At 31.3% G+C, this 27,058-nt stretch overlaps 2 protein-coding genes across 2 annotated transcripts; one reads left to right on the top strand and one right to left on the bottom strand.

Annotated features, from left to right (window-relative positions):
* The first annotated feature begins 14,049 nt into the window (after positions 1 to 14,049).
* LOC149492565 (ras-related protein RABH1b-like) lies at positions 14,050 to 19,554 on the top strand. Its single transcript, XM_089716610.1, has 6 exons — positions 14,050 to 14,367; positions 15,656 to 15,726; positions 17,419 to 17,507; positions 17,815 to 17,926; positions 18,276 to 18,366; positions 19,251 to 19,554. Exons 1-6 carry the CDS (start codon positions 14,251 to 14,253, stop codon positions 19,395 to 19,397), a joined length of 627 nt encoding a protein of 208 aa, XP_089572736.1. The 5' UTR covers positions 14,050 to 14,250; the 3' UTR covers positions 19,398 to 19,554.
* A 3,787-nt stretch (positions 19,555 to 23,341) lies between these two features.
* On the bottom strand, positions 23,342 to 24,176 carry LOC105636837 (putative invertase inhibitor). The gene has a single exon (XM_012220205.4). It carries the CDS (start codon positions 24,119 to 24,121, stop codon positions 23,525 to 23,527), a length of 597 nt encoding a protein of 198 aa, XP_012075595.1. The 5' UTR covers positions 24,122 to 24,176; the 3' UTR covers positions 23,342 to 23,524.
* Positions 24,177 to 27,058: the final 2,882 nt, after the last annotated feature.

Below are 27,058 nucleotides of genomic sequence, written 5' to 3'. Positions count from 1 at the left end.
GCTCAATTGCTTATTCCATCTAATAATAAATAAATAAATAAATAGACAAAACTTTTCAATAGTGTAAAAACAAAAATTTTCAAGTTGAATGGTTATTTATGAAATGCAAAATGCAGCAGAAGTATGAATCTATGGGGACAGCTCAGACAATGAATTGAACAAACAGAAAATCAATGTTGGATTAACCAACATTTGCAAGTTGCTGGGTTCCATCCTTTAGTTTCATGAAAGTTTCGTCTTTTATTTTGATTATGAATACTTGTTCATTTGTGAATGTTTTGGTGTTTTTTTTATTAAAGTTGTTGTGATGAAGTTTGATGGTGGGTTTGGTAATGAAGAAGGGGGATCGATTAGTAGAGAATGAAAATATGAGAAAATGATAATGATATTTTTCGTTTTTTTTATTGACTTAACAACCAAATGGCTAAAATCAAAAGGAATGACTATATTTTTTAACAGAATGAAACATATGGACTTCAAACAACATTTCTAAAAACATAAGGACTGACTAGTTGTATTTCAATATATACAGGAACGTAATAATAATTTTTTCTATTTTTAATTTTAATATATATTTTTTCTTATTTTTTTATTTTTTCAGCAAAAAAATTAAATTTTATTAACTTGTAATATTCAAGAAAAATTTATTTTATCCAATTACTAACTCGAATAAATAAGTCTCCCACGTACACCCAATTTAACTTGGATAACTAAAAAAATATGGTCAAAACATTAATACTTGCCAAAACTAAATAGAGCAGAAAATCAAAACTATTAACTAATATTCCATAAAATTATAAAGTCGTAATAGTAGGTACAATAATTCTATAGCTATACCAACCATCTAAAACCATTTCTTGAGATGGGAAATGATGAAAGAGAGATGGCAAGCAAAGTTCACATTTGTAATAAGTTTGATACTGCAAAAAGCAACCAAATACCAATACTAGAAGTTCTGAAACTCAGTCAATATAGAAACGCAAACAATGAGTTCATAAAATTCATATCAAATAAGATTATATCCTAGCTAAAAATGGTGCAGCCGCCTCAACTCCTTTTTTGAGCATGTAATCAATAAAAATGATTTTCATCTCTGTCCATACGGTGAAATTTCATATGTTCCAAAGATGATACCATCATATCAAACTTATTAAAATATTTTCTAGCAATGGTAAGGACGCTTTTACTTCTAATCACCCAACAAATGCAACTTTTGAGTCAGACTCAATAATATCTTGTAAGGTGAGGACCCTAACACTCTGTTATGAAAGAGTTGATTTTATGGGACGAAATAAAATTTAGATGGAAAATATTGAAGGAAAAGAACTTTATCTTGTTTGAAAAGAGTGTGGAAGATATGGAAAGAAAGATTTTAAATATTATTTTCCTCTTAAGCCCACGCGGTTAGAATCTATCCGAAATGGAAAAAAAAATAGGGAAACGAGGGGTGAAAATTTAACTGTTGAACATGAAATTATATGAATACCCTAAAATCACATCACTTAGGCGGTTGCAGACATATTTTGAATAGCATTTTTCTTGCAATTATAACATTGGTCCATATGCTAGCCTTTGTTTATATAATTTATGTCAACTCAATTTGGCTGCACAATTTCACTAAAGCCTAAGACGTAGATAACTTACAAACTCAATAAATTATTAATATTTTTTCATTTGATAATATTTTAACTAATTAGAAATATAAATCTGATATAGAAAAACTTAATTTTAATCTTAGTACTCATTTTGTTAATATTGCATACATGTATAAAGGGTAAAATGTAAATTTGTAATAAGGTTAGTTTCTTTCCTCCATATTTTGAGCCTTTCCAAACAAAGGAAAATAATCCTCTCTTTTATTTTCCTTCGAGTCCAAACAAAGGGTGAAAAATTAAGAAGGAAAATGAATAATTCAATCTTTTATTATTTTCCTCCCTTATTTTCTTTCCTCTTCTTCCTAAATATAGTGTAAAAATTTCAAAAGCTTCAAATTCAAACTCAAATCTCTTGTTGGAAAAAAGATTTGTATCTTATAGTGAATTTCTTTATAAAAAAACTCAACCAACAAAATATAAAAGGGTTTAAAAAATAAGGGGAACCACTCTATTGACAAAGTAAAACATACCAACAAAGCTCTTATGAAGGGAAAAACTTATCTAGACTGGGTCCATGGTCTCACTTATGGGTCAAACCAATAAAATTAAATATTTTTATTGAAACGAGAGTATTTTTGACCATACACTTGGAAAAAAAAAAATAGAGCCGAAATATGTTTCAAAGAATCTTTAGTTTCATTTGTTTGCCATGGACCAGTCAAACAAATATTTTTCGTGACCGGGTCCATGACCCCACTTATGAACCAAACCAATGAAATTAAAGATTTTTATTGAAATGATGGTATTTTTTACCATGCACTTAGAAAAAAAAAGATAAAGTCATAACACTTTTTAAAAATCATTAATTTCATTGATTTGGTCTATAAGTGGGCCACATGGACTCTATACACACTTAAAAATTATTAAAAAAACTAGGAAAAACAAAGGAGGGAAGGAAAGGAGGGGTAGACACCAGTAAAAAAGTTCCAGATACTCCCCGAGAAAGGCAAAAAAATGAAACAAATAGTTGAGAGATAAGAGAGAATATTCTCTAATGATTTTGTTTATTAACTTTTCGGTCTTTTAATAAAGGGTATTATGATAGAGAATTCAAAATAATTTGACATAATAATTCGTAAGTATAACTTTAAATATTCATTCCTATAATTAGGGCGACTAAAATTCGAACCGAACTAAATCTAAAATCAGATCAATATTATTTAATCAGTTCACTCACAAAGAACATCAATTATAGGTGTAGATGGTTTGAAGCAAAGTTTCCTTTTGTTCGATTTTACCAAGATCAATTGGTTAGGCTTAAAATCAAATTGACCCGAAAAAATATCGCAAATTATCAAATAGACTACGTGAGTGGGTTTGGTTCTGAAATCAACATTGGTTCTTTTCAGTTTCACTCCTAAAACTATGGTTTACCTTTTTCCACCTTGGGTCGGTTCGATATTCAATCAAATTGATTTTTTGCTATGTATAATTAATAATTTGCAATGATAAAATATTTCAAATTTGACGTCATATTATCTTTTTATAATTTCAAATTATAAAATTCTAATATTCAATACTTTTATATGGATAATTATCCAAAAATTACATGAATGATAGTATTTAAAGTAGGGATATCTTAAGCAAATTTCTACTTTTCTTTTAATGTTTTCAATAAAATCCAACCCAATTTTATCTCTCTTGCCTCAAATAGGATGATATGTATTTAATCTCATGAAGAGATACGAATATTAGAAAGCTCATCTCTAACTTGAATAACTTAAAAGATGGGTTTTTGGGAAAAAATAATTTGGACAAATAAACATTAATACTATGTTTAGATGGAAGGAAAATATTAGAGAAAAGAAAATAATTGAAGAAAATATTGGAGGAAAGTGATTTTTCCTTGTTGGGAGATAAAAAGGAAAGGCCTAATACATAAATTTGCTCCTGAATTATCGTTGATTCTCCTAGTGACTCCCTAAACTTTGCAGGGTTTCTATCATGACCTTGTATTAATAAATTCTTCAGTAACCATGTTCCTTGCCACTAAGTTAAGGAGAGCGTGCATTCGATCGCGTTTCAGAACATGAGGGCATGTGGCATAAGCAAAAGCTAACTTTGAAGAGGCATTAAAAGCTTTTTTTTTCTCAATTTCTTTCTCGAAAATCGATTGGAGAGACCATATTAATCTCCCCACCCCCCCCCCCCCCTCTCAACTTCATTGTGTTTCTTCAACTAGAATCCAGCTGAATATGGCGAAATCTATAAAGAATTAAGAAGCTTGTTATAAACAGGAAAGCTAGGGTCTGGTCTCAATATTTTAAAATTTTCATGATTTTTTTCTGGGTGTTTCTTTTTTAATCATGAAACTAGTATAGATCTTGTTCTTGAATAAGAATCATATTGATTGTTTCTCTCTTCATTGGTCTATTGTGGGTTATGTTATTATTTCCTTTGAATATGCAAAATCAACAAGTCTTGTTATGATAAAAGATGATTTACTCAATTTCATTTTCCTGTCCTATTTTCTTCAAGTTCTATGCTTCTTTTCATGCCTTAAATAGTCTTTTATTATTTTTTTAAAAAAATAAAGAGCTTTTTGGGATTCTGGGGTCAATTATTTTGTTGAGAATTTATCTTCTTTGATCCATGTTATTTTTACTGTTCTAGAAAAGTTAAGCAGAGGACCATTGTAGCATCAGACAGAAGGAATAGAAGAGTTAAAAAGCGAAAATAAGAGGAAAAAAGTAAAAGAAAAAATTACACGGTCAGCATTTTAATTGTAATCTAGTTGGATTAAAATTAGATACATATCTTATTATTAAATCCACATCAACGTGCGTGTAACAGATATCTTTTTTCTGTTATTCTGAGGGGCATAGTTACTGAAGAATTTGTTAGTACAAGATTACGATAGAAAACCCGCAAAGTTAAGAGACCACTAGGAAAATCAACGATAGTTTAGGGCAAATTTATGTATTAGGCTAAAGAGAAAAATATACAAAGTTCTTCATGGAGGGGAAAATTTTTGTCCCTAAAATTCAATCTCTCCAAATTGGAGAGATAAATAAGTAATGGTATCAAAATGGGTCATGACACGCGAACACGATTCGTCTAACACATAAAATAAATGGGTTAGGGTTGTGGTTAAATGAGTTCATATCATAAACGGATAATCTATTATCCATTTATGACACGAATATAAACGTATCGTGTCATGGGTTGACACGCAGGTTAGGCAAGTGACCCATTTATTTTAAGGTAAAGATATAATTTTAGTATCAAATATAAATATCCAACTAAAATCCTATTTAAAATTTATAGTTGTATTAATTTTTTATTATTTTAGTTATGAATCTTGGAGAATCCATACATTTTATGTATAAAAATTTATTTTTAAATATGATTTGAGTTAAATAGGTTAAAACTTAAAAATATCATAAGCAAGTTAAGTGAGTCGTGTACGGGTCAACACGACTCACTTAACCTGTTTATGATTTTAGGCGAGTTACACGGGTTGTATACGGGTTAGTATGACCCACTTAACCTCCTTATGATATTAGGCGGGTTACACGTGTCGTGTTTATGTCACCTGTCTAATTTTCGTGCCGTGTTTATGTTAAAAAATTTGATATAATTATTAAACGGACTGTGTTCGTTTTGATCGTAATCATGTGGCGTATTAAGCGAATTCGTGTCGAACCCGACACGCCAACTCTTTTTAACACCATAAGCATCTTGGAGGGAAAAATGACATTATTTATATAAACTAATAATGATAATATCCATTTCTATTATTGGTCAAAAAATATATTCTCTCTATCTCTAATTGATAGGCACACTTTTCTTTTTTGTTTGTCCCAGATTATAGTCTACTTATCATTTGAATAAATCAATTAATATGTTAAATCTCTATTATACCCATATTTAATATTACTTGTTAAAAATAACTTTCTTATTTTTATCAATTACTCTTCATTTTCCTGGGCAATTATTTATTGACAATCACTTTCAAAATTAAAAATGTCAGTATTTACTAAGTTTAGCCATTTTCAATACATATTAACCAACCTTAGATAATTAATTAATCTTGGTTGATGAAAAAAAAAATCAATCATAGATTAATGAGCATTTCTCAGGTTTAATTAAGGGTATAATAGGAAAAATATATGTAAATTTATATTTTTAACTAAAATAATTAATTTTTTTAATTATTGTGAAATATAAAGTGTGTCTATCACTTGGGAACTGAGAGAGTATAAGAATGATTAAAATACTATATCTATTCCATAATACTTGTCACATTTGAAATTTTCAGCGTCTTTTAAGAAAATCATTAAATTTGTCTAAATTACAATAAATTATTAAGTAAATTGACTATGTTATCCTTAATTTAATACTAATTCTCTAAAAAAACCATTAAATTAAAGTTATAATTATTGGGGGAAAATTATTTGTAGGTCTGTGAGGTTTATCATAATTATCTAAGTAATCCCCGACGTTTTATATAATATGTAACATATCCCTGACCTTTAACTCTGTCTAATTAAAAAGTCATTTCGTCTAAAAAATGGGGTGTTTTGCCGTAAATGGAAGACGAAAATACTAAAACATCTCTCCCTCGCTGACATGGACCAGTATGACCTTCCAAATGAGGCAAACGAAAAGTCAAACCACTTCTCCAGTTCTCCAAAATGAAAACTTGTCACTCAAAAACCTCTTAATCGCCAGTTCAAAATTTGAAGAACTTTTCCAGAAAATGATGCTTCTTGATGACACGAAGTGAGTGCTCGTAGTATGTAGTGCTTCGTTTGCATGGAATCACAATCTTGAAGCTTCGTGTTTGAAGTACATACCAGAAACTGAGAACCATTTCAATTTTTTCTTGAAAAAATTGGAAACCCATATTTTTGGGGACGTTTATGATGATGATTTTTAGTATATTGAAATGCTCCAGCATCGTTATGATTTCTTATTTCTATAATGAGAATGCATTTAGGTTTTTGCATACGTTAATGCTTATTTTAACATATGTGTTAAATTGCAATGTTGGAAAGCTTGAATTTGATGGCTTTGCCTGAAAGTTACACTATTGGGGTCATATAAGAAGGGGATACTATGTATTTGTAAATGCACAACCTGACAGGATGAGCTACATTGTTCTCTTACAAATGTATGCAAAGTTCATAAGATAAAAGATGGGAATGTGGATATTACATGTTCTGAAAATTATAGCATAGAGAACGATGCAGGCGTGGCTTTATTGTTCGAAAGATTCAAGGATACTGTTTATATTGAATTGAATTTAGTTAGAAAGCAAGGTGAACCGAGTGTTGTTATGCAAATTGTGTTCCAGAGTCAGGTGGCGGATAATATGGGTTTACATCATGAAAATTTGCAGCCTAAGAATAGGGAAGTTCCAAGTAATAGTGTTGGAGAGGCAGAGAGTAATATTGGGTCACAGACTGAAATAAGTGGGGATCTTGGAGATGTGATTATTATTGAGCAAGAAAATGTAGGTGGTGGGATTGGAAATAGAGAGGGTACAGGTAAGGGTAGGGGCAAGGGGGCAGAAATTATAATAGGATCACAGATGTGGAATAATGTGCTGGCTGACGACACTGAGTATTCAGGCTATGTAAACGGTTTAGGCAGGGACAAAGGGAGGGGGAGAGGGCGATATAGAGGCAGGGCAAATGCTCATGAGGTAAATGTGCATAGGGACAATAGGAAGGGGAAAATAGCAATTGTAGTTATAGCCTCTTATAGCTTTAGACATAGGGTACAATAAGAACAACCACTGGAGGGGGAAGTGTACCGCCCCAAAATTTTCGAATCTTAAAATAATATTATTTTATCGGGTCATGAATGGTGCTACAGAAAGGGAGATAATATTTTATTTAGATCTGAGAAAAATATTGAGTATGATTAACTATGAATGGGTAGTGATTTACCAGTCTATGCATAGTACCACCGGTCTGTGAATAGTGCTACCGGTCCGGGAGTCGGTATTATTTTGGTCCGAAAAAATTACTATATATGTTTTATATTTTCTTTAATGTTTTTGGAGTATGTATGCATGATTTTTATGGGTAGAAAGTAAGTAATGAATATTTTTGGAGAATTTAGATAATTAGTGAATAGTGAATTATGATGCTTTATTAATTAAGGAAATTTGAGGAATAATTTTTATGGAGTAATTTGAGAAATTTGTGGAGATAAATAATATTGTGAAGGAATTGAATTGGAGAATATTTTTAGCCATTAGATGAGCTTAATCTTAGCCATCCAATTATGGGGAAAAGACCAAAACACCCTTTGATCACTTTATAAGGTCAACTCCAATTATTGAGCCACCACTTTTTCTCTTCTTCTTCTTCTCTTCAACGCCAACTTCCTCTTCTTCTTCTCTTCTTTGTTTTTCTTCACTTCTTACTTGTTAAATCCACCAAATTGAACCCACCCAACTTGATTTAAGTAATTAATCTTAGAGAATTAAGCTTGAGAAGTGATTTGTGGTGATTATTTTCAAGAAATTTGGAGATTCTCTACTTAAGCCAAAGGTTGGGGAAACCTCTACCATGGAGTAAAGGCAAAGTTAGAGCTTAGGAAGCTTTAATTTAAGCTTGCTAAAGCTTATTTTTAAGGTTAGTGTTCATAAACACACTTACCTTACTTAAATTTTTGATTTTGTGCATTTATGCTATCATACATGTATTTTGAGATTTTGTGTGAAATGATTGATTTGTTGAACTTTGGTTGCAATAACATGCTCTTGGGTGATGTTTGATGAGTATTTAGTATGTGGTAGAAATCTCTACCTTGTATCTTTGTTGTTCATGTTCTTTTCATGGTTGAAGAAAGCTGAATTTGGGAAACAGTGTTATTGGGTGAGATTAAGGACTAGTTTTCGACCATTTCTATTTTCCATTTGTGTCTGAGTCCTTCATGAAAGTTGTAGGTATACTTCTTAGCTTTCCAACCCATCCTCTTGTGTCCAATTTGGAGATACATAGCTCAACGTATGGCTGAAATACCTAAATTGACTCTGTTATGTCGGGCCACATGCATCACTGAATTGAGTGCCCATTTTGACTACTATAATGACAAGATTTGGTTCTGAGGTCTTCATGAAAGTTATTTTCCTGTGTCTTGAGACTTCCATGGTTCTGGATTGGTTTAATTTTAGTGTTTGGTTAAGTAGGAATTTAATAAACATTGGACTTAGTTCTGCTGAATCGGGTCTGGACTGTTGGTCTGTGTTCCTAGCTTCTGTTTACCACCTTACACATTGATCTGGGCTGTGGTCCCTTCATAACATTTGTATAATTTTATCTTAGCTTTCTAATGAATCTAATTTTATTCAATTTGGAGACCTATAACTCAAGTTATATCTTAAAAACACAGCAAAGGTCAAGGATATTTTAATGCTGGAAATTTCCTATGCCTTGACTCATAGGTTTATTTGGATAAATGTATGTATGAATCATGTGTGATGAGGTTCTCTTGATTATTTGTATGTTTGAGGATTGATTTGACAAAAATAAGATATATGGTTGAAAAGTGGTATTGTGGATATGTTTAAATGGACATAAATTGGAAAAATTATTGGAAATTTTGGGATAAAGTGTGGAATTAGTTTAGATAATGCATGATGAGGATAGAAATGGATACCTTGGTGCATAAGAGTTATGTTAGTATGCTTGGTTGGAGAAGGAAATTCCTCCCCTCGGTTTTCATTAAGAGGCCAAACCACTCTAGGGTGGTAAGGCTTACTTATTATTATTATTTTTTTTTGTATAGTATAAGTATGACATAAGTATGATTTTATGATTTGTATGTTAAGTTAAGACGATGTCTCCGACACTGAATGTGGCATCCGTCGTCGGGTCTCACGGGACTGGGCGGAGGGTGTTACAGGAAGGGGGAGAAACAGAAATTGTTGCTGATAACCAGTCCACAAATGATGACTATGTCTTTTCTAGTACTGAAGATGAGAGTAGTGAATCGGAAACACATGGGGTTATGGAAACAGATCCAGAAGAGGATATTGATTTGAATAATGATGTTGATAATAGTCTCAATGATGTTGATACTGACACGGAATAGTCAGCTACAAGTAGTGACATGAAGGTTGATGCACCAAGAAGGAGAAGAGTTAGAAAGAAAACAGGAGATCCTTGGAAGAAAATATATGACAATATGTTTGAAACACCAGATGAAGGTGATATTGAATTTAGAGTTAGCATGCATTTTTAAGTGTTGATAGTTGTAGGGAAGGTTTAAGGGATTATGCTGTTAGGGGAGGGTTCATAATAAGGATGATCAAGAATGATAGTAGAAGAGTGACAACAAAATGTAAGGGGGAGGGTCGCCCATTTAGATTCGATGCTAGTGTGGCTCCAGACTTAGTCAATTTTGTAGTAAAAACCCTACAACCTGAGCATACATGTATGAGGCCATTAAACAACAAGAATCCAAATGCAACAACAAAGTGGGTGAAGAAGAAACTGGAATCTTAATTGGCTGCTGATCCAGGAATGAGCTTTGCTTTAGTGCAAGCTGAGTTGAAGCGAAAATGGGGCATTGAGACTCAATGTTGGCACCTCCATAAGGCAAGGACAGCTGCTAGAGAGCAAGTTGCAGGTTCACACGAGGAGAGCTATAATAAGTTGCATGAATACATAGCACATCTTCAAATGTCAAACCCTGGAACTTTCATAAAATTTGAATCAATGCCAAGGAATAGTTTGGATGAGCCACTTCTCTTTAGCTCCATTTTCTTATGTTTTGAAGCAATGAAAGTGGGATTTTTGGAGGGATGTAGGCCTCTCATTGGATTAGATGGATGCTTTCTCAAGGGTCCTTTTGGAGGATATTTTCTGAGTGTTGTTATACCAGATGGGAATAAGGGGGTGTTCCTAATAGCTTTTGCAATTGTTCAAAATGAAAGCACTGCAATATGGACCTTCTTCCTTGATTGTCTTAGACAGTGCATTGGGCTTGGGTGTGATTCAAAGCCATGGACATTCATTTCAAACAGATAAAATGTAACTTCCTCCAAAGTATTTCATAATTCACTTTCACCTATTTAGCTATTGATGTTGAATTCTTTTTGAATATAGGAATTGCTTGAGGCTATGAGGACACAGTTTGAAGGTTCAATCCACAGATATTGTTGTCAACATTTGTTAATAAACTTTAAGAAATAATTTCCAAGGGTGATGTTGAGGAAGGAATTTTAGATGGCAGCTAAGTCTAGCCATAGTTATGCATTTAAGCAGCATATGAAGAATGTTGAGGCTAAGAATGAGGGAAAGGCTATAAAATGGTTACTGGATATTCCTTTTTCACATTGGACTAGACATGCCTTTCATCTAGCAGCTAAAAGCATTAATGTGACAAATAATATGACAAAGAGTTTCAACAGCTAGCTTGGAAACTTGAGGAACAAACCAATTATTGAGCTAATAGACTTTATTAGGTAGAAATGTGTGGTTAGGCTTCACAAAATGTTTGCAATGGCTGCTACTTGGGAAAGGAGAGTGACTCCAAAATGCAAGAGTGCATTAAACAGATTGATAAAAGAATCTAGACAATGCAAGATACTACCAAGTAGCAATAATGAGTTTGAGGTGAGAGAGGAGCCTGTGGCTTTTGCTGTTGACATTGGGAAAAGGACATGCACTTGCAATTATTGGGACATTTCAGGTCTTCCTTGTAAACTTGCTTGCATTGCACTTGGATACATGAGACTCAGTCTTGAAGACTTTTGTGATGAGTATTTCACAGTAGAGAAGTATATGAAGGCTTACAAAGGAGTCATTCATCCAATCCCAAATTACAACATCCCACCAGAGACTGAATTTCTAACCCTAAAGCCTCTAAATGTTAAAAGGAAGCCTAGTAGACAAAAAAAAAAAAGGAGAATACTTCAAGAGGGAGAAGTTGATCCAAGCACAGCAAAAAGATCTTGCACAATTAGGTGTGTGACATGCAAGCAATTAGGCCATAATAAAAGAACATGCGAGCAAGCCCCACCAGCCAAGTCTCATGTCATATTCACTTATTACAATCTGATTATTAAGTATGTTGTTTTATAGTATGCCATTTTTAATTTATATTCCACTTGTTTTATTAGAGGAATAAATAACTTGTATAAAGAGGAGGAAAAAGAGCATCTAGATCTGCTATTGTCGTGGGAAGAGGTGTTGTTGATGCTGTGGGAAGAGGTGTTATTGGTTCAAGAGGGAGAGGTGTTGCTGCTTCAAGAGGGAGAGGTGCTTCTTGTTTAAGAGGAAGAGGAACAGGACATGGTGTTTCTGTTATGGGAGGAGCTGCTATTTATCGAGGGAGAGGCCCTTTTGTTTCTACAGGGAGAGGAGCTCCTATGTCTTGAATAGCCCTTTTTTTGTTCTGTGTTGATATGTTGCAGACTTGGTTTTTTTTATTGATATGTTGAAGATGGTTTTTTGTGTATTCATATGATGCAGATGGTATTTTGGGCTGTTGAGGTGTTGCAGATGGTATTTTGTGATTCATATGTTGCAGAAGGTATTTTGGAGTTGTTAGTATACTGCATATGGAGATCCTGCTATATGTATTTTGTGGGAAGAGGTGCTACTGGTGTGAAGATATTAAGAAAGGGAGAATAAGGAATCTTTTGATTTTCTAGCAAGCACAGGAACAAATGTGTCGCTATTTCCTCTTTATGTATGTCTTTTTCTTGACAGCAAACACGCAAGTGTGTTACAGGAAACACTCCAGTGCATGTGAACCAAGTTTGATTTGAGTTCTTTTTGTAATGCACATTATGTAAACAGGTTATTTTTGCCTTTAGTGAATTGGAAACATTTGATTAATGAGATTGGAACTATTTGTATATATGTTTCTATATTTTTTTTGCTCGGCATTTATAATACTTACCACTAAACGAGTTTAGAGTTAATAAGTATACATTTTCTTCCAAAAGGTATATTACATTCATTTGCGAATTGACCGTGCTCACCTGAGTTAATAACATTCAACAACTAACCAACCACATTAAAATATCCCATTACAAAAACTACCCAAGTACCCAAAATACAAAAAAAAAAAAAAAAAAAAAAACACATAAATCACAATCCTCAGTTACCCTTGTAGAGCAAAATTACAAGTAAGGAAAAAAGCATCATAATAGCCATCATGCATATGAAAATCAACTTCTTAAAGCTGCCAATCTACAACTCTAAGCACTCCCTTTTTTCCTCCAATCGTCACAATCTCAGTTTACATTTTTATCAACTCCCTCTTCAGATGCAACATCTCTTCCTTCAATTCAAACAAGTCAATAGCCCACTTCTTCGCCTCACTTCCAAATCACTTCCTTGAGATCGATATGATGAATCTATAGCTTTACACTATCCAAGGAAAGACCCACATGTATTATCAATACAGTAATAATAGAGTCGATTTTTGTTTTTTTGTGTCGCTGAGATCCTAATGCCTGCCTTTTCCTCACACTTGCAATACATATTCACAAACCTTCCTTCCCATGCTCCATCGGCTGTGCTTGAACAAGACATAGTCGGTTGTCTCTTCTTTAGTGACCAACAAATCCTATTTTGGGTTATTTCACTTTTTCTTGCATTTTCTGATTTTTTTTCCTATCTAATATGGTCAAACCTCCTTTCTTTTATGGACAGTTCAATAATGGTATAATATGTCCTTATAAATTTATTATTTCATCTCTCTCTTTGTTTTTAAGTCATTTTAACGGCAAACCACCCCATTTTCAGACGAAATGACCTTTTAATTAGACGGAATTAGAGGTCAGAGACTAGTTATATATTATATAAAATGTCGAGATTACTTAGATAATTATGAAAAACCCGAGTAACTAAATAATGAGTATATCTCAGGTTTAATTAAGGATATAATAGGAAAAATATATGTAAATTTATATTTTTAACTAAAATAATTAATTTTTCTTAATTATTGTGAAATATAAAGTGTCTATCACTTGGGAACTGAGAGAGTATAAGAATGATTAAAATACTATATCTATTCCATAATACTTGTCACGTTTGAAATTTTCAGCGTCTCTTAAGAAAATCATTAAATTTATCTAAATTACAATAAATTATTGAGTAAATTGATTATGTTATCCTTAATTTAATACTAATTCTCTAAGAAAACTATTAAATTAAAGTTATAATTATTGGTCATATACAAAGTGCAAACATGAAAAAAAAAATATTACTCATTAATACCACAAATATGACAAATATTATGGAAACCAAGGTAGTATTGTAACTATATAGCTTCCGAAACAAGGAAAAATATCGATATTTTTTCCCATCCAAACAAGAGAGAGGAAAGTAGGAAAGGCAAGAAATGAATTTTTTGTACTATTTTCTCTGGTTATTTTCTTTCATTCCCTCCAAACAAAGTGTAAAAGTTTGGGTAAAAAATATTATTAAAAAATGCTAAAAACCCCGACCCGAGTACCTGGCAATGGGAAATATGCGAAACCCAATCGCTCTCCCTCCTTGAAGTTGAAAGCCAACGACGTTAAACTAGACTAATCTGAATTTAAACCATTTTTGTACACATTAGAAAAATACACATTCAAGCAAAAACATAGCTTGGCTTGATTTGCGAGATCTGAGAAATGGCACCTGTCTCAGCTCTCGCAAAGTATAAGCTGGTATTCTTAGGCGACCAATCAGTGGGCAAAACGAGTATCATCACTCGCTTCATGTATGATAAGTTTGATAACACCTATCAGGTAAAAATTTCAATACTGTACTTGAAAAGAAAAGAAAGAACTCAGATCACTTCTCTTTTACATCTCTTTGCTGTCACATAATTTATTTATGTTTTAAGTTTCAGAGACATTAGTGAAGGTATTGATCTTGCTTGTTAAGATTCTTGAGCTTATATCTCTGGATTGATTTGTATTGTTTTCCCAAATTTGAGTTGTGGTTGATGTACCCTTTTTGGGTTTTGGAGAAAATCTGAAGGAAAGAGAGGAAAATAAAAAAATCTTGTATTCTAGTTTGTGTATGATCAAAACATTGTTATTACAATTGAACTTCAGGTAAGTGTGCAAGCGTCAGTTAGCATAGCTAACAGTTGTTCATGAATCAATTGACTTAATTGATTTGATCTATGTGTAAAGAAATGAAGTCCTCGATATTGATCTAAGGGTCGACATTACTAATGTTTTTTTGAATGACTTCCTTTGTATGTTCAAATATTCCAGCCAGCAGTACTTTATAATGTTTAATGTAAAAGGACATGCTAGCATCTTTTTTTCACAGCAAAAATGAGCTCTAATTTCAATCACTTAAAAGAGATTATTGGCTTTTTAACTTAGACTTCTCACTTAACCACAAGATGTTGACACAAGCAAATGAAAAATATAGTGGAAATGAATAACTTTATTTCGGGCAACAATGAGGCTATGATACAAGGATTGCTGATGATAAATTTCGGGTTAGATAGGTCTAAGTAGTAAAAACCTGACTAGATGTGGATTATTTGATGGGACGTTATAGAACTGTTGTATAGGTAATGACAATGATGAAAAGTATATTATACAACTCACCAGTAATGAGGACAAGGCAAGTAAAAGAATTGCCAAGAGAATTAGTGTTTTATTTTAGGGCATACTTGAGATGGTTGTGAATTTATTAAATGGGAGCCTTTAGAATTTTCAACATGTATAGTGGAAATTTTATGTTCTTTGCTCGCAACTATAGCTCTTCAACCTTCTCAAAGCTCCCATTTATTGTTTTATATGTTTATAGAGATAACTGCTTTCTCAGTCAATCAGTTTAGCATGTTGTCAGCGCTGTTGTTAAGTAAGTTGATTTTCATAGAATCAAGTTTTCTTTTTCCATTTTTTTCGTTTAATTTGATTTTAAGGTTTTTATATGCAGCATAGATTATTTCCTCATTCATGATCACGAGGTGCCAGTCTTAGTTTTTGAATTACAGCAAGCTTTTAGAGATTGCTAAATATTTAAGTTTTCTGCTGTTATCTAACTTTATTCATTTACAATTGATGTCAGGCTACAATTGGTATTGATTTTCTGTCCAAAACCATGTACCTTGAAGATCGAACTGTTCGTTTGCAATTGTGGTTAGATTCATGACCTTATATAAATCACACTAGTTCATCGGTGATGGTGCATTTTATTTTTGTTTCCTTCAGGGAGGACAGGAGGAGTTGTAGCAAGTGTCAGAGAATTGATCTTTTAACGTGCACACACACACACACAGAATAGGATTGGGGAAGTCATGTTGGTTTAAGAGGAAGCCTAGAGTGGGGGAAGTTGTATGGGTAATATTTGCTCCAAAGCAAGTTTGCATCTTCTGAACCTTACCAATGATTGAAGAGAAATTTGATTTAAAAATATGAAATCCATAGGCTTGAAAGAAAGAATAGCAATTGGTGGGGTTAATAGTTTCTGTGATTCAAGTTGGATTTTTTGGAAATCTGTTCTTGTGGAGAGAAACAACATCTGCAGAAAAAACTAAATTTCAACTGCAGAAGGAACCTACTATACCTGTTGGAAGATTTGTGCAGTAATGCATTATTCCTTGCTTCAAATAGCTTCTCTATAACTTTGAAAAACATCTGTGTGAAGTGAAAACGTTAAAAGTGAATTAGTGCAGGACCTGCTGTTGGTATTGGAAATGTCCTCAGTTGTTTGATCCACTCTGTTTGAAATCCATGATCAATAGCTAGACAAGTGCAGGTTGTGCCATTTTGGAATTTACTCTAACTGAAGCGATTGAGTTATTTCCTTAATGAACATTTAGCTACCATGGAGGAGCAGTTTTGGTAGGTGGAAAAAAAAAAAGAAGCATTTTCTAGGGGAAATTAATTAAAAAATAACTGGTGGGGATAGAGATAAAGCAAGACCACTGTTTATACAAGACAAAAGGTTCAAAACTTAAAATATAGAAAACATGTAGGTAGTCTATCATTGTTGAAAAAGTGTTACAAATTGCTTAAATATGGTCAAGGTATGTGCAAAACCAGAAGCTAAGGGAACTAGCTAAGGTTTGCATAAAACCTTGAAAATGTATGCGAGTTCAATATGTATTTTATGGTTTTGGAGGGATTGACCTGTTTATCAAGGGTTTCCTCTTTCCTTAGATGGTCACATTTTGGATTTTGATGTTTGCTTCCCTTTCCATTGACTAATGTGTCTGACCAAAGAAAAACTCTCAATGGTTCTTTAATAAAGAACCCCTTCCCTTTCCTCTTACAATGATTGAGCTGATGAATGAAAATTATTATTACAATGTATTGAAAAGATAATAAAGACCCCTGCCTTCAGTTTTCGGCTGCAATATATAATTAAATTTATGGAAACAGAAAAGCTTTCCCTATAATGCATATAGACTTCTTCATGTGTTCCGGCCTGGGGTGATGGTCAAGTGCCAAAATTTAGATATAATTTCATAAGCTGCATATTGCACAGAAGAGTTGACTCAGAGCTAGTTTGTGAAGCATTTGCATCCCGCTACATGAAAATAGATTTTAGCCTTGAGAATGCTCAGGCATGCATGTTCATTTCACTTTGCTACATGAGTCAAGGTCCACCCATATGAATATACACATTTGCATTTTAGCATGCATGTGTGACTAATATATGCATACACATATACTTATGTAGTTCTCTGTACACATAAGTGTGCAGGTATGAGTATTGGAAATGTTACTTTTGCAGCTAATTTTTTTTTTTTTTTTGTATGATTTCAAAATGTTAAGAAAATATCAACTGTAAAAATGCTGATCCTTTGTTGATGTGTGTGGTTGCAGGGATACAGCTGGACAGGAAAGATTCAGGAGTCTTATCCCAAGCTACATTAGGGATTCCTCAGTTGCTGTCATTGTTTTTGATGTTGCAAGTATGCAACTTTATGATAAAAATTTTACTTTACCTCCAAGTCAATTTTTGTGCACCTTAATAAATTTGCATTCAAGAAAAACTAAGTAAAGCTGCTTTATATACTGGCTGATTCCTTGATTCATTTGTTGGATTGTATAAGGTCATAAACTTGTTCTGTTGCTTTTAGTGCAATTTAAACTCATTGGAATTGAAGTTTTTTTTCTCTCTCCCATTTCTTTCTCCTCTACATATTTGCGAACTTCTACTCGTCTGTGAATCATGCTCATATGTTGGGAATATTAATAAACTTTATATTCATGTTTTAGGTCGGCAAACTTTCCTGAACACTTCAAAGTGGATTGAAGAGGTTCGCACTGAGAGGGGCAGTGATGTGATCATTGTCCTTGTTGGGAACAAAACTGACCTTGTAGAGAAAAGGTGATTGTTTACTGGCATAAATAAATTATTACTTTGTAAACCTGATCAATGTTGCTCATTTGTGAAACTCTGTGTGCATGTTTTAAAGGTTTCCATGGGCATGGGCATTATATTGTTTCTGAAAAACTTGCATGGGCATGAGCATTTTATTGTTTCTCCAAAACTCAGTTGCATATGGTTGAATTTTTTTTTTTCCAGCAGTCATTTTGGCCATTACATTTTTCTAGCATAAAAAATTTCAAGGATTTGAAGTATTTGCTTCTTTGGTTCTCCGTAATTTGACCAATTTTGTTGTTTAGTTTATAGTGCCTTGTATAGATTGACATTTTCTTATGTGGATGAGCAACAGGCAAGTCTCTATAGAAGAAGGAGAAGCTAAAGCTCGTGACCTTAACGTCATGTTTATAGAAACTAGTGCAAAAGCAGGTTTTAATATTAAAGTACGATCTCAGTTTCCTCCCTCTCTTTCTCTCTACACGCACACATATACATAAACATATATATGATTTCATACAGTGATCTTGAGTGTTTATATAAGGTTGAAGATTAACTGTTATTCTGCCTAACAAAGCGCCTTTTTGAGTCATAGCAATAGTCTATGCTGGAGAAAAACAAAATGAGGGCAAGGAAAGGGTAGCCTGTGAACTAAATGAAACATCAGAGTTGTAGGGTCCATCTACCTTGTTTTTTCCTATGAAGCACTAAGCACCAAACTTCAAGTTTAGGCTTAAATCTGTTTGAGATACTTCTCTGACACAGCATTTGACACTTGTCCCTGTTGTACTTTCCATGTCTTAATTTTTCCCCCTTTCTCCCCTGATTTAGGAGGTACATATTAAAATTTGAGCATAATCTTTTGGACACTCCTTTCTTTTCAGTACTTTTTTTGGGTAATCTATAGATGACATTTCAATGCTTTTCAAATTTCTACAATACGTTTCCCATCTCTTAGCCTCCCCTATTTATCTGTCTCTATTTGTCTCTGTACATGCTTTCTTTTGCTTGGACTAACCAATTAATTAAATGGATTGGCCAAGTAGCTTCATTTATAGGCCAATGAACTTATTTTTTGCCAAAAACCAGAAAATTGAAGAACAAAGAGTACAACTAACTCATTTCTTTAAGTTACTATGTTATGAAGACGCATCTTTTCAATTTTAACAGCTTTCCTAGAACTGTAATTTGTATTTCTAATATGTTAACGGTATTCTTATTCGTTAATGGAGGAGTTTCCTTAGTCCGATACAGTTTTCTTTACAACTCACGTTCCTTTTCCCTGTTTAGATGGTTTTAACTTTTACTTGATGGATGAAATTCTCTGCAGGCTTTGTTCCGGAAAATTGCTGCTGCTTTACCAGGCATGGAAACACTTTCTTCAACAAAGCAAGAAGACATGGTTGATGTGAATTTGAAGTCTACAAGTGGAAGTGCATCACAGTCCCAGGGTCAGTCTGGCGGATGTGCCTGTTAATGCCTGGAAGCTTTATCATTGCAATTTTCTGATGCTATAGAATTTGTTCAGCCTGTTAATGCCTGTAAACTTTATTATTGCAATTTTCTGATGCTATGAGAATTTTGAACAAATTTTACCGGGATTTTGTAAATGTTCAGTTTACCTTTTCTTCTTCTTCTTCTTCTTTTTTTTTTTTTTTTTTTTTTTTTTTTTTTTTTTTTTGTCCTGTTTGCTTGAGAAACTTCTTGGCAGCACAAATGACTGGAGAACTAGGTGTGGAAAGAATTGCGATCTATTCTTGTGTTTCTTAGACTGGACATATAGCTTGCTCTATGTGGGGTCGAACTTACTGTCAATCATAGGTTTTATTGTTTGTTTTACCATAAATAAAGTAATAATTGTTTTTTTTACCATAAACAAAGTAATAATTGTTTTTTTTTTTGTCTCTTGGGGTTAACATAGATACCTTTATTTTTGGGCCAATTGAATGCAATTTTTATTTAAACAAAATAAAAAGAATTATTCACATTTTCAAGAGAATTTTTTAAAAAATAAAATCGGAAAAAAGAGATTTTCAAGACTAAAATTTATATAAGTTTTTTTATGATGGACATTGCGTGTTAACTTTACTCTAGTTGTAAATCGTTTACTCTAGTTGTAAATCGTTTAATTTTATCTCGTTTAATTTTTCATTTATATAATATTAGTTCTTATTTATGCAATAAATATTTTCTTTTTTTGTTACATATCTTGAACTCTAATATCTAATTAAAAAGAAAATGATATTTCTATTTTTCCCTTTAAATTGCATTTATTCTTTTTTTTTTAAACTCTAAAAAATAGTATTTTTCATTTATATTCTTTTTAAAGTACCGGTCCCGTTCTATTGCAGAAAATATTATATTAGTCATTATCTTTTATGTTTTAAGTTATCCAACTTGAATTGATGAAATATAAATGCTTATGAAATTTCCATCTCTTTAATTTATATTTGCTTTTAAGTTTGATTTTATTTTAAATACCTATTTTAAATATAATAACTAATATATAATATTCTATTCGTAATTTTGCCAAGAGGAGGTAGGCATAAATATATTGTTTAAATTAATTTTATTATTAAATTACATCACCATTTATTTTGATTAAAAACAATGAAAATTAATATACTTTATAAAATAAAAAAAAATAAAAGAACTACTATTTCAAAAAGAGTGAAAAAATCAAACTCGTTGAAAAAAAAACTATTATTACTCAATAAGTTAAAAATATATTTAAAGAACTAAAAATTTAATATCTAATTTTTTATTTAACATGCAACTAAAACTTCGTCTCTTTCAATTTGCCTTTTGTTTTGGAAACAACTTTGGTAGATCCCTGTAATTCGAAACCTATTGTCTCGTAACAATATTCAATATGCTCAAAACTTATTTTTGTGATGTACTTACACTCTGAATGAAGTCCGTAATTGATAAGAAAAAATAAGTCTGAAGTAATAAAAAATAAAATTAAACGTATTGACTAAATATGCCAAAAACGTCAAAGTTCAGTATTTTTTCCACTTTATTTACCTAAAATAAAGTGGAAATCATACTAATGCACAATACAAAAGAAATTCAAGAATAATTGAAAAAAAAAAATTAAGAAACTAAAATCAAGAGAATCAATTGTACCATTTTATATTAAAAAACTAAAATACAATAAATTGAATATTTACTGTAAATTGCATAAATAAAAATTTATAATTTTTTATAACAAAAAATTTGATTAAAATAGGAAATATTATATCGAATGAAAATATAGATTTATTATATAATTTTAACCGATAAAATCATTTATTTTTTCAAGCAATAAAATTAAAATTTTATATTATTACCATATTTAATATATACCTTATTCGATATATAATATAACTTTTTATTTTGTCAATAAACTTTAGATTTAAATAGAAAACTAATATAACTAATAAAATTTATTTATTCTGATAGTATGATTTCAATCAATAAAATCTTTTATTTTTTCAATCAATAAAATTAATTTCTTGTATTCATATCTAATTGAATTATTATATTCTTACCATATTTAATATATAGAATATTTAATATAAAATATAATTTCTTATTTTAACCAATAGAATATAAATTTAAATTGAAAAAAGTATAGCCAATTAAATTAAATTATTTTATTTTTTAACTAATAAAATTAAAATCCTTAAAAATATTCTTGTAAATCACGAATTTTAATCATTTTAATTGCAGACAGTACAATATATACTACTATATGATTCTATCTAGTTTGTGTTTTGAGTGACATGTGAATCACGGGACCATTTGCTTAGCCCTATATATTTCTCAATTAGATTGATGCTTGTTGTCTCCTTGTAATGATATGAAAAAGTTCAGACATAGATATTATGATTGTGGCTTGTCGGTTTCCTGAAAGATGGCTTGTCGTTTGTTAATTGGTAATTTTGTGGTCAAACTCAAAATGACCATAATACGCTTCTCCTCACATATCAGAAACCCTGAAATTATTGACTATTGCCTAATTTTGAGTCTCCAAATTTTTATTTTTATTAAAATAAGTTATTATCTAATTAAAGATTAGAAAGTGATAATCATAGAGTTAAATGCATGTTGAATTTGATTAAAATTTCTATTATTTTTGTAAAATTAAGTCAATGAGCTTTTATTTTTAATCTAGATTTTCATGTATTATGTTATTATCAAGTTTATTTCTTGTCATTGGTGGTTTGAATTTGCCACTTACACTCGGCTGTGATGCACGGACACACGAAAGGCTTGATGTTTTCATGTGTCGAAAATGGAAATACTTGGAAATGGCTCTGAAACGCGTCAGTTTATTTCCATAAATACTGAAAATCGGACACCTGTTTTTCTCCGGAAACGTTTCTTACATTAAAAAAAAAAAAAAAATCAGATTTCAAATCTAAATCAAATTTGGATGATTTGCAAATCTTATTTGGGAAATGACAAATAATCCTACTTTTAATTTCAATATTCAAACTTCAAATTTAATAGAATTTCATTTTTCTTTTTCCATTTTGACATTTGAATATTTTGTTTTCTTTTTTCTTTATTGAGTATGGAACTTATGAATTGATTGTCCTTTAAAAATTGTAAATGTACTCTTTCTAAATTATTTTTATATTTATTCTTATATTTTTAAATTTTATAAATAAATCCCTATATTTTTTATATTTATTCATTTCTCCCATGTTTCTATTTTCTATATTTTTTGAAATGTCATTTTTCCATGTCCGTTTCCGTGTTTTCCTGTTTTCCCGTTTCCGTGTCCGTGCATCATAGATACTCAGTCAATTTAAGGCTTAAACCTTATCAAAATGAAGGTTGAAGGGCTTTATATCAATAAATAAAAGTTTAAAGACTTAAGAGTTATTTGTTTTGCCTTGTGGGATTGATTTATCTAGACCTATTTTATGGATCTACCCATTGACTAAATTAAAGAAAAGTAATTTGATAAAACGAGGTATTTCTGATCATACATAAAAAAAAAGGATGAAGTAGAAATAATTTTTTTGAAAAATTCCTATTTTTATTTATTTGGTCCATGAATGGAGCTATAGACTTGGTGTAGACAAGTTTAACCCTTATCTTATTGACAGTTTATTGGATATTGAACTTATTTATTTAGACAATAATGAAATAACCTTGTGTTTTTTTTTAGCTAATAAAAAAGCTGATTATTTGAATTGCAAACCAAATTTTGTTTAAATGAATTTTTTTATAGAGTTGATTTAATAGAAAAAATGAAATACAAATTTTAAAATACAAATGAATTTTTTTATAACACCATATATCATTTTTTAATAATTCGGTAATTAATTTTTAATACCAATTCTTAATTGTTCAGCTCAATAAGCGTTAATTTAGATTCAACATTCTGAATTTAATCCAAACTAACGATTCTTGATAGACAAAACATTATGAAAGTACGAATTCCTCATGATAAAATATATTGAATAATTCAAAATGCTAAAATAAACACCCTTATAATAAAAATGGGAATTACACAAAGCACTGTTTGAAACTTACAATTCCAATTAATTATTACATATATAATTTTTTCAATAATAAATATACGATTATAACAGAAAAAAAGTTAATTTAACTTTGAGGCGCGGGGAGAATAAGCCAATGGATAATACATAGTGCAATATCGCATAAGTTGAAGAGATTAAAATTTTCCAATGTTAATGGAGAAACCTCTCCTTTCTTCTGTGTAAACCCTTCTTCACATGTTGTTGCTGCTTCCATAACTGCACTAATTTTGACATTAGAGACATGGTATTTCCCTGTCAAGAAGGCCGCGACGCCGTCTACCAGCGCCACAATAGCATCGGAATACAGTTCCAAGCAATCCTGCAAGCAAGCCAACGTGTACGGGCTAAAACTTTTCATATCGAACAAGCTTTTTATATTGGCAATTGTAGTGGTTGCATTTTCAAGAGCTAGTTCCATGCTAATAACGGCTATTCCTTGGAGGTTTGTGACATGGCTTGCCGGAATTACGTCGAGAGAGGTTTGGCAGAACTCGTAGATGAAAGAAGAAGATTTTTCAGCGCATCTTTTACAGGTTCTGTTCAGTATATCGATTGTTGTTGACTCATCGAGGGCAAAAGTTTTTTCAATAGGGTTTGACAAGAAAAAGAAGATCAAAAGGAAGCTAAGAGCAAAGATGGAGAAAGAAGTATTACGAGACATTTTTCTTTTTTCTGTCAAATGTTAATTACAATGGAATAGGTTATGTCAAATATGTTAACCTTGTGTTTCTTTTTATAAGGAAGTTTCCTTTTGGCATAGTAACTTACTGCTCCTTTAGCTACTAATAGTGAGTAATAAAAAAAATAAAGTGATTGAGGCTACGTATTATGATTCATGCAAGTGTTTGCTTGTTAAGTAAATTTACCTTTTGTTTTATTAATTAAAGTTAGAAAATTAAATTATATGTTAAGAGTTTAAGGATACTCTCCTTGCTATTTCAGAATTATTTTTTTCGGAGATTTTATCAACAATTAAACTGCGATCAATAAAGTGATGGACAGTCTAATTTTACCCATTGAGTCAACTTTTATTTTATGCAATTATTTTTTTTCTTTTACAAATCTTTTGTGTGATTTTAGCTTAGAACATCCATTTTTTTATCGGACTAAAATTATATGCTTAATAAACAAAGGAAAAAACTTGCCTATACCGGGTCATGACCTCATCTATAAACCAAACCAATGAGACATAGGATTCTTTAAAGAGTGGTGTGAGTTTATATATCCTTTTTTTTTTTCCAAGTGTATGGTCAGAAATACTTTCATTTAAATAAAAATCATAAGTTTCATTGATTTAGTACATAAGTAGGGCCATGAACCATCTAGATAATTTTTTCCATAAACAAATGTCTTAATGTAGTAGTAAGATGAAGATTGGGCATCGAAATTTGAATTTCAGTAATTTAAATCTTCCCTCTTAATGGTGAAAACTCCCAAAAACGAAAATTGTGGGCTGAAAAATAGAGTTAAGATAAATCTTATTGATCACAAGAAAAGCAACCAAATAAATAGAGTGAAGTGATTGAGGCTTCTCTTGCATAGCTAGCCAAATAGGAAAAATGCCAAATAATTTCTAATTAGTGTTCATCTTTTGATAAGAGAGGTTTTATGTATTTTTGCATATGTGTGGGCTTTTAGATTTCTAAGAAAAGGAACTTTCCTAGAAGGTGGCCGTTGGGAGAGCTTAATTTTGAAGATCAACCGGATGCATATTATTTGAATTTTTCTTTATACTCAAATGTCAATTACACAATTGGAAAATACTGTCTTTGCATTGTGCTTTTTATTTTATAAATTTTGTTCATGTAAAATAAATAAGACAATTTAATTTGCTGATGTGACCCATTAAAATGGTGAAATTTGTGCACAATATATGTTAAAATAGATTTTTGCAGTGATTAAACTAGATTTAATCATTAGTGACAGCATCACGTCGGTCACTAAAAATCGTTTTTTTTAGTGATTAAAATAGATAACAAGTACCGAATTTCTAATTTAAACAACTCTAAGTTTGATTGTATTATTTATTATGGTGATGTAAGTATAAATTAATATTAAAGCGGAAGTGGAAAATAATTCATTTTATATATTTTCACATTTTATAAGAGTGGGAATTGAAATATCTATAATCTTTTAACATGCATAAGTCAATTTGGAGTACAGGTGGTTGTAGATGGGCCTTGTCCTATGTAAACAAGGGGGAGTCTTCTCCTCAGTTTGACAAGCTTTGTTAACCATTTTTCAAAAATGACTTCAAGTTCTTCCCAATAAAAGATATTGCCTCTTCTGAATATTTGTGAAGAGGAGGTTGGAGGATTGATATTATTGGGTGCTGCAGACGTTAGGTCTGAAGAGCAGCCCGCCCACTCTGGTTGGACGGCTTCTAACTGACAAGAGCATCAACATCATTGCCGAATTATATATGGCGTCCCTCTGGAGGCCAGCAAGCAGTGTCAGTATTCATGAGGTGGCTCGTAACTTGTTTCTCTTTCAATTCTTTAATGAAGTTGATATTGAGAGGGTTGATGATAGCTAGGAATTAAGCAGCGGGAATAATCCAGGATCACAAGTATGAAAATAAATTAGAACACAAATGACACAAGAACTAATTTGTTGTACCATAAAATCGTTCATTAGTATTCTTTCCAGATATCTTCAAGTCACCCTGCAGTCTTCTATTATTTGATATTAATTGATTCTATGAATACTATTTTTATGGGTAGGCAGACAAATACAATATGTCTATTTCTTGAGAGACTATTGTATTTTTTTCTTCTGAATACTCTACTATATCTTGCGTGTATTCAAAAACCAATAATATCTCTTATTTGCGTGGGAGACAAATGATAAGATTGATCGTTCTGTTATCCATGCGGTTAATATTTTAAATAAAATATATTATTTTTTTAATTAAAATTAATAAATAAAATTTTAATTAAAAATTAATCTATTAATTATTTAAAATACATAATCCACGTGCGGTCCAAATAATGAAGGCACAATAGAAATCGCAGGAATAAATTGATAAAGCTACAAATTATATTAAAAATCCATACAGGACTAGTATATTTTTATTATAATTAATCATAAATTATTCCACTAAAAATTCATGATTGAACTCCTTATTAATTTAACTTTTCACAACTTAATAATTTATGTTTTCCATGTAAAGATTACAGATGTTTGTCAAATAAAATAAATTACTGATAATTTAGTTAAATAACAATTTTAATCTTTAAGATTGTCGCTTAATTTATTTCATGTGCCGGATTAAAAATCCACCAGCAAGGTTTACACAATAAAACATTATAAGCTTATTTAAAGTACATCACCATTCTCTAAATCGAGACATGGATTCTATCATTAATTGATATTTCACAAATATAAGTTGCTTTTGCCCAATTCACCGAGAATTATTATTCCGATAAATGAAACTCACTCTTTAATGAATTAAAGCACAAAGCAATGTATATTTGCTCATATTAATTAAATCAAGATTATGAGCATAAATCTTATTTCTAATGTCCCAGAGAATATATTTTAAAAGTCGAAATAAAACGATCATTCTTTACTTAGTCCAGTTAGATATATACAAAAT

This window comes from Jatropha curcas, chromosome 11 (assembly GCF_041381405.1).
Source record: "Jatropha curcas cultivar XTBG-Jc1 chromosome 11, XTBG_Jcur_1.0, whole genome shotgun sequence".
Taxonomy (NCBI): Eukaryota; Viridiplantae; Streptophyta; class Magnoliopsida; order Malpighiales; family Euphorbiaceae; genus Jatropha; species Jatropha curcas.
Note: the sequence above shows the minus strand (reverse complement) of the source record. Positions and strands in the feature narration are given on the sequence as shown.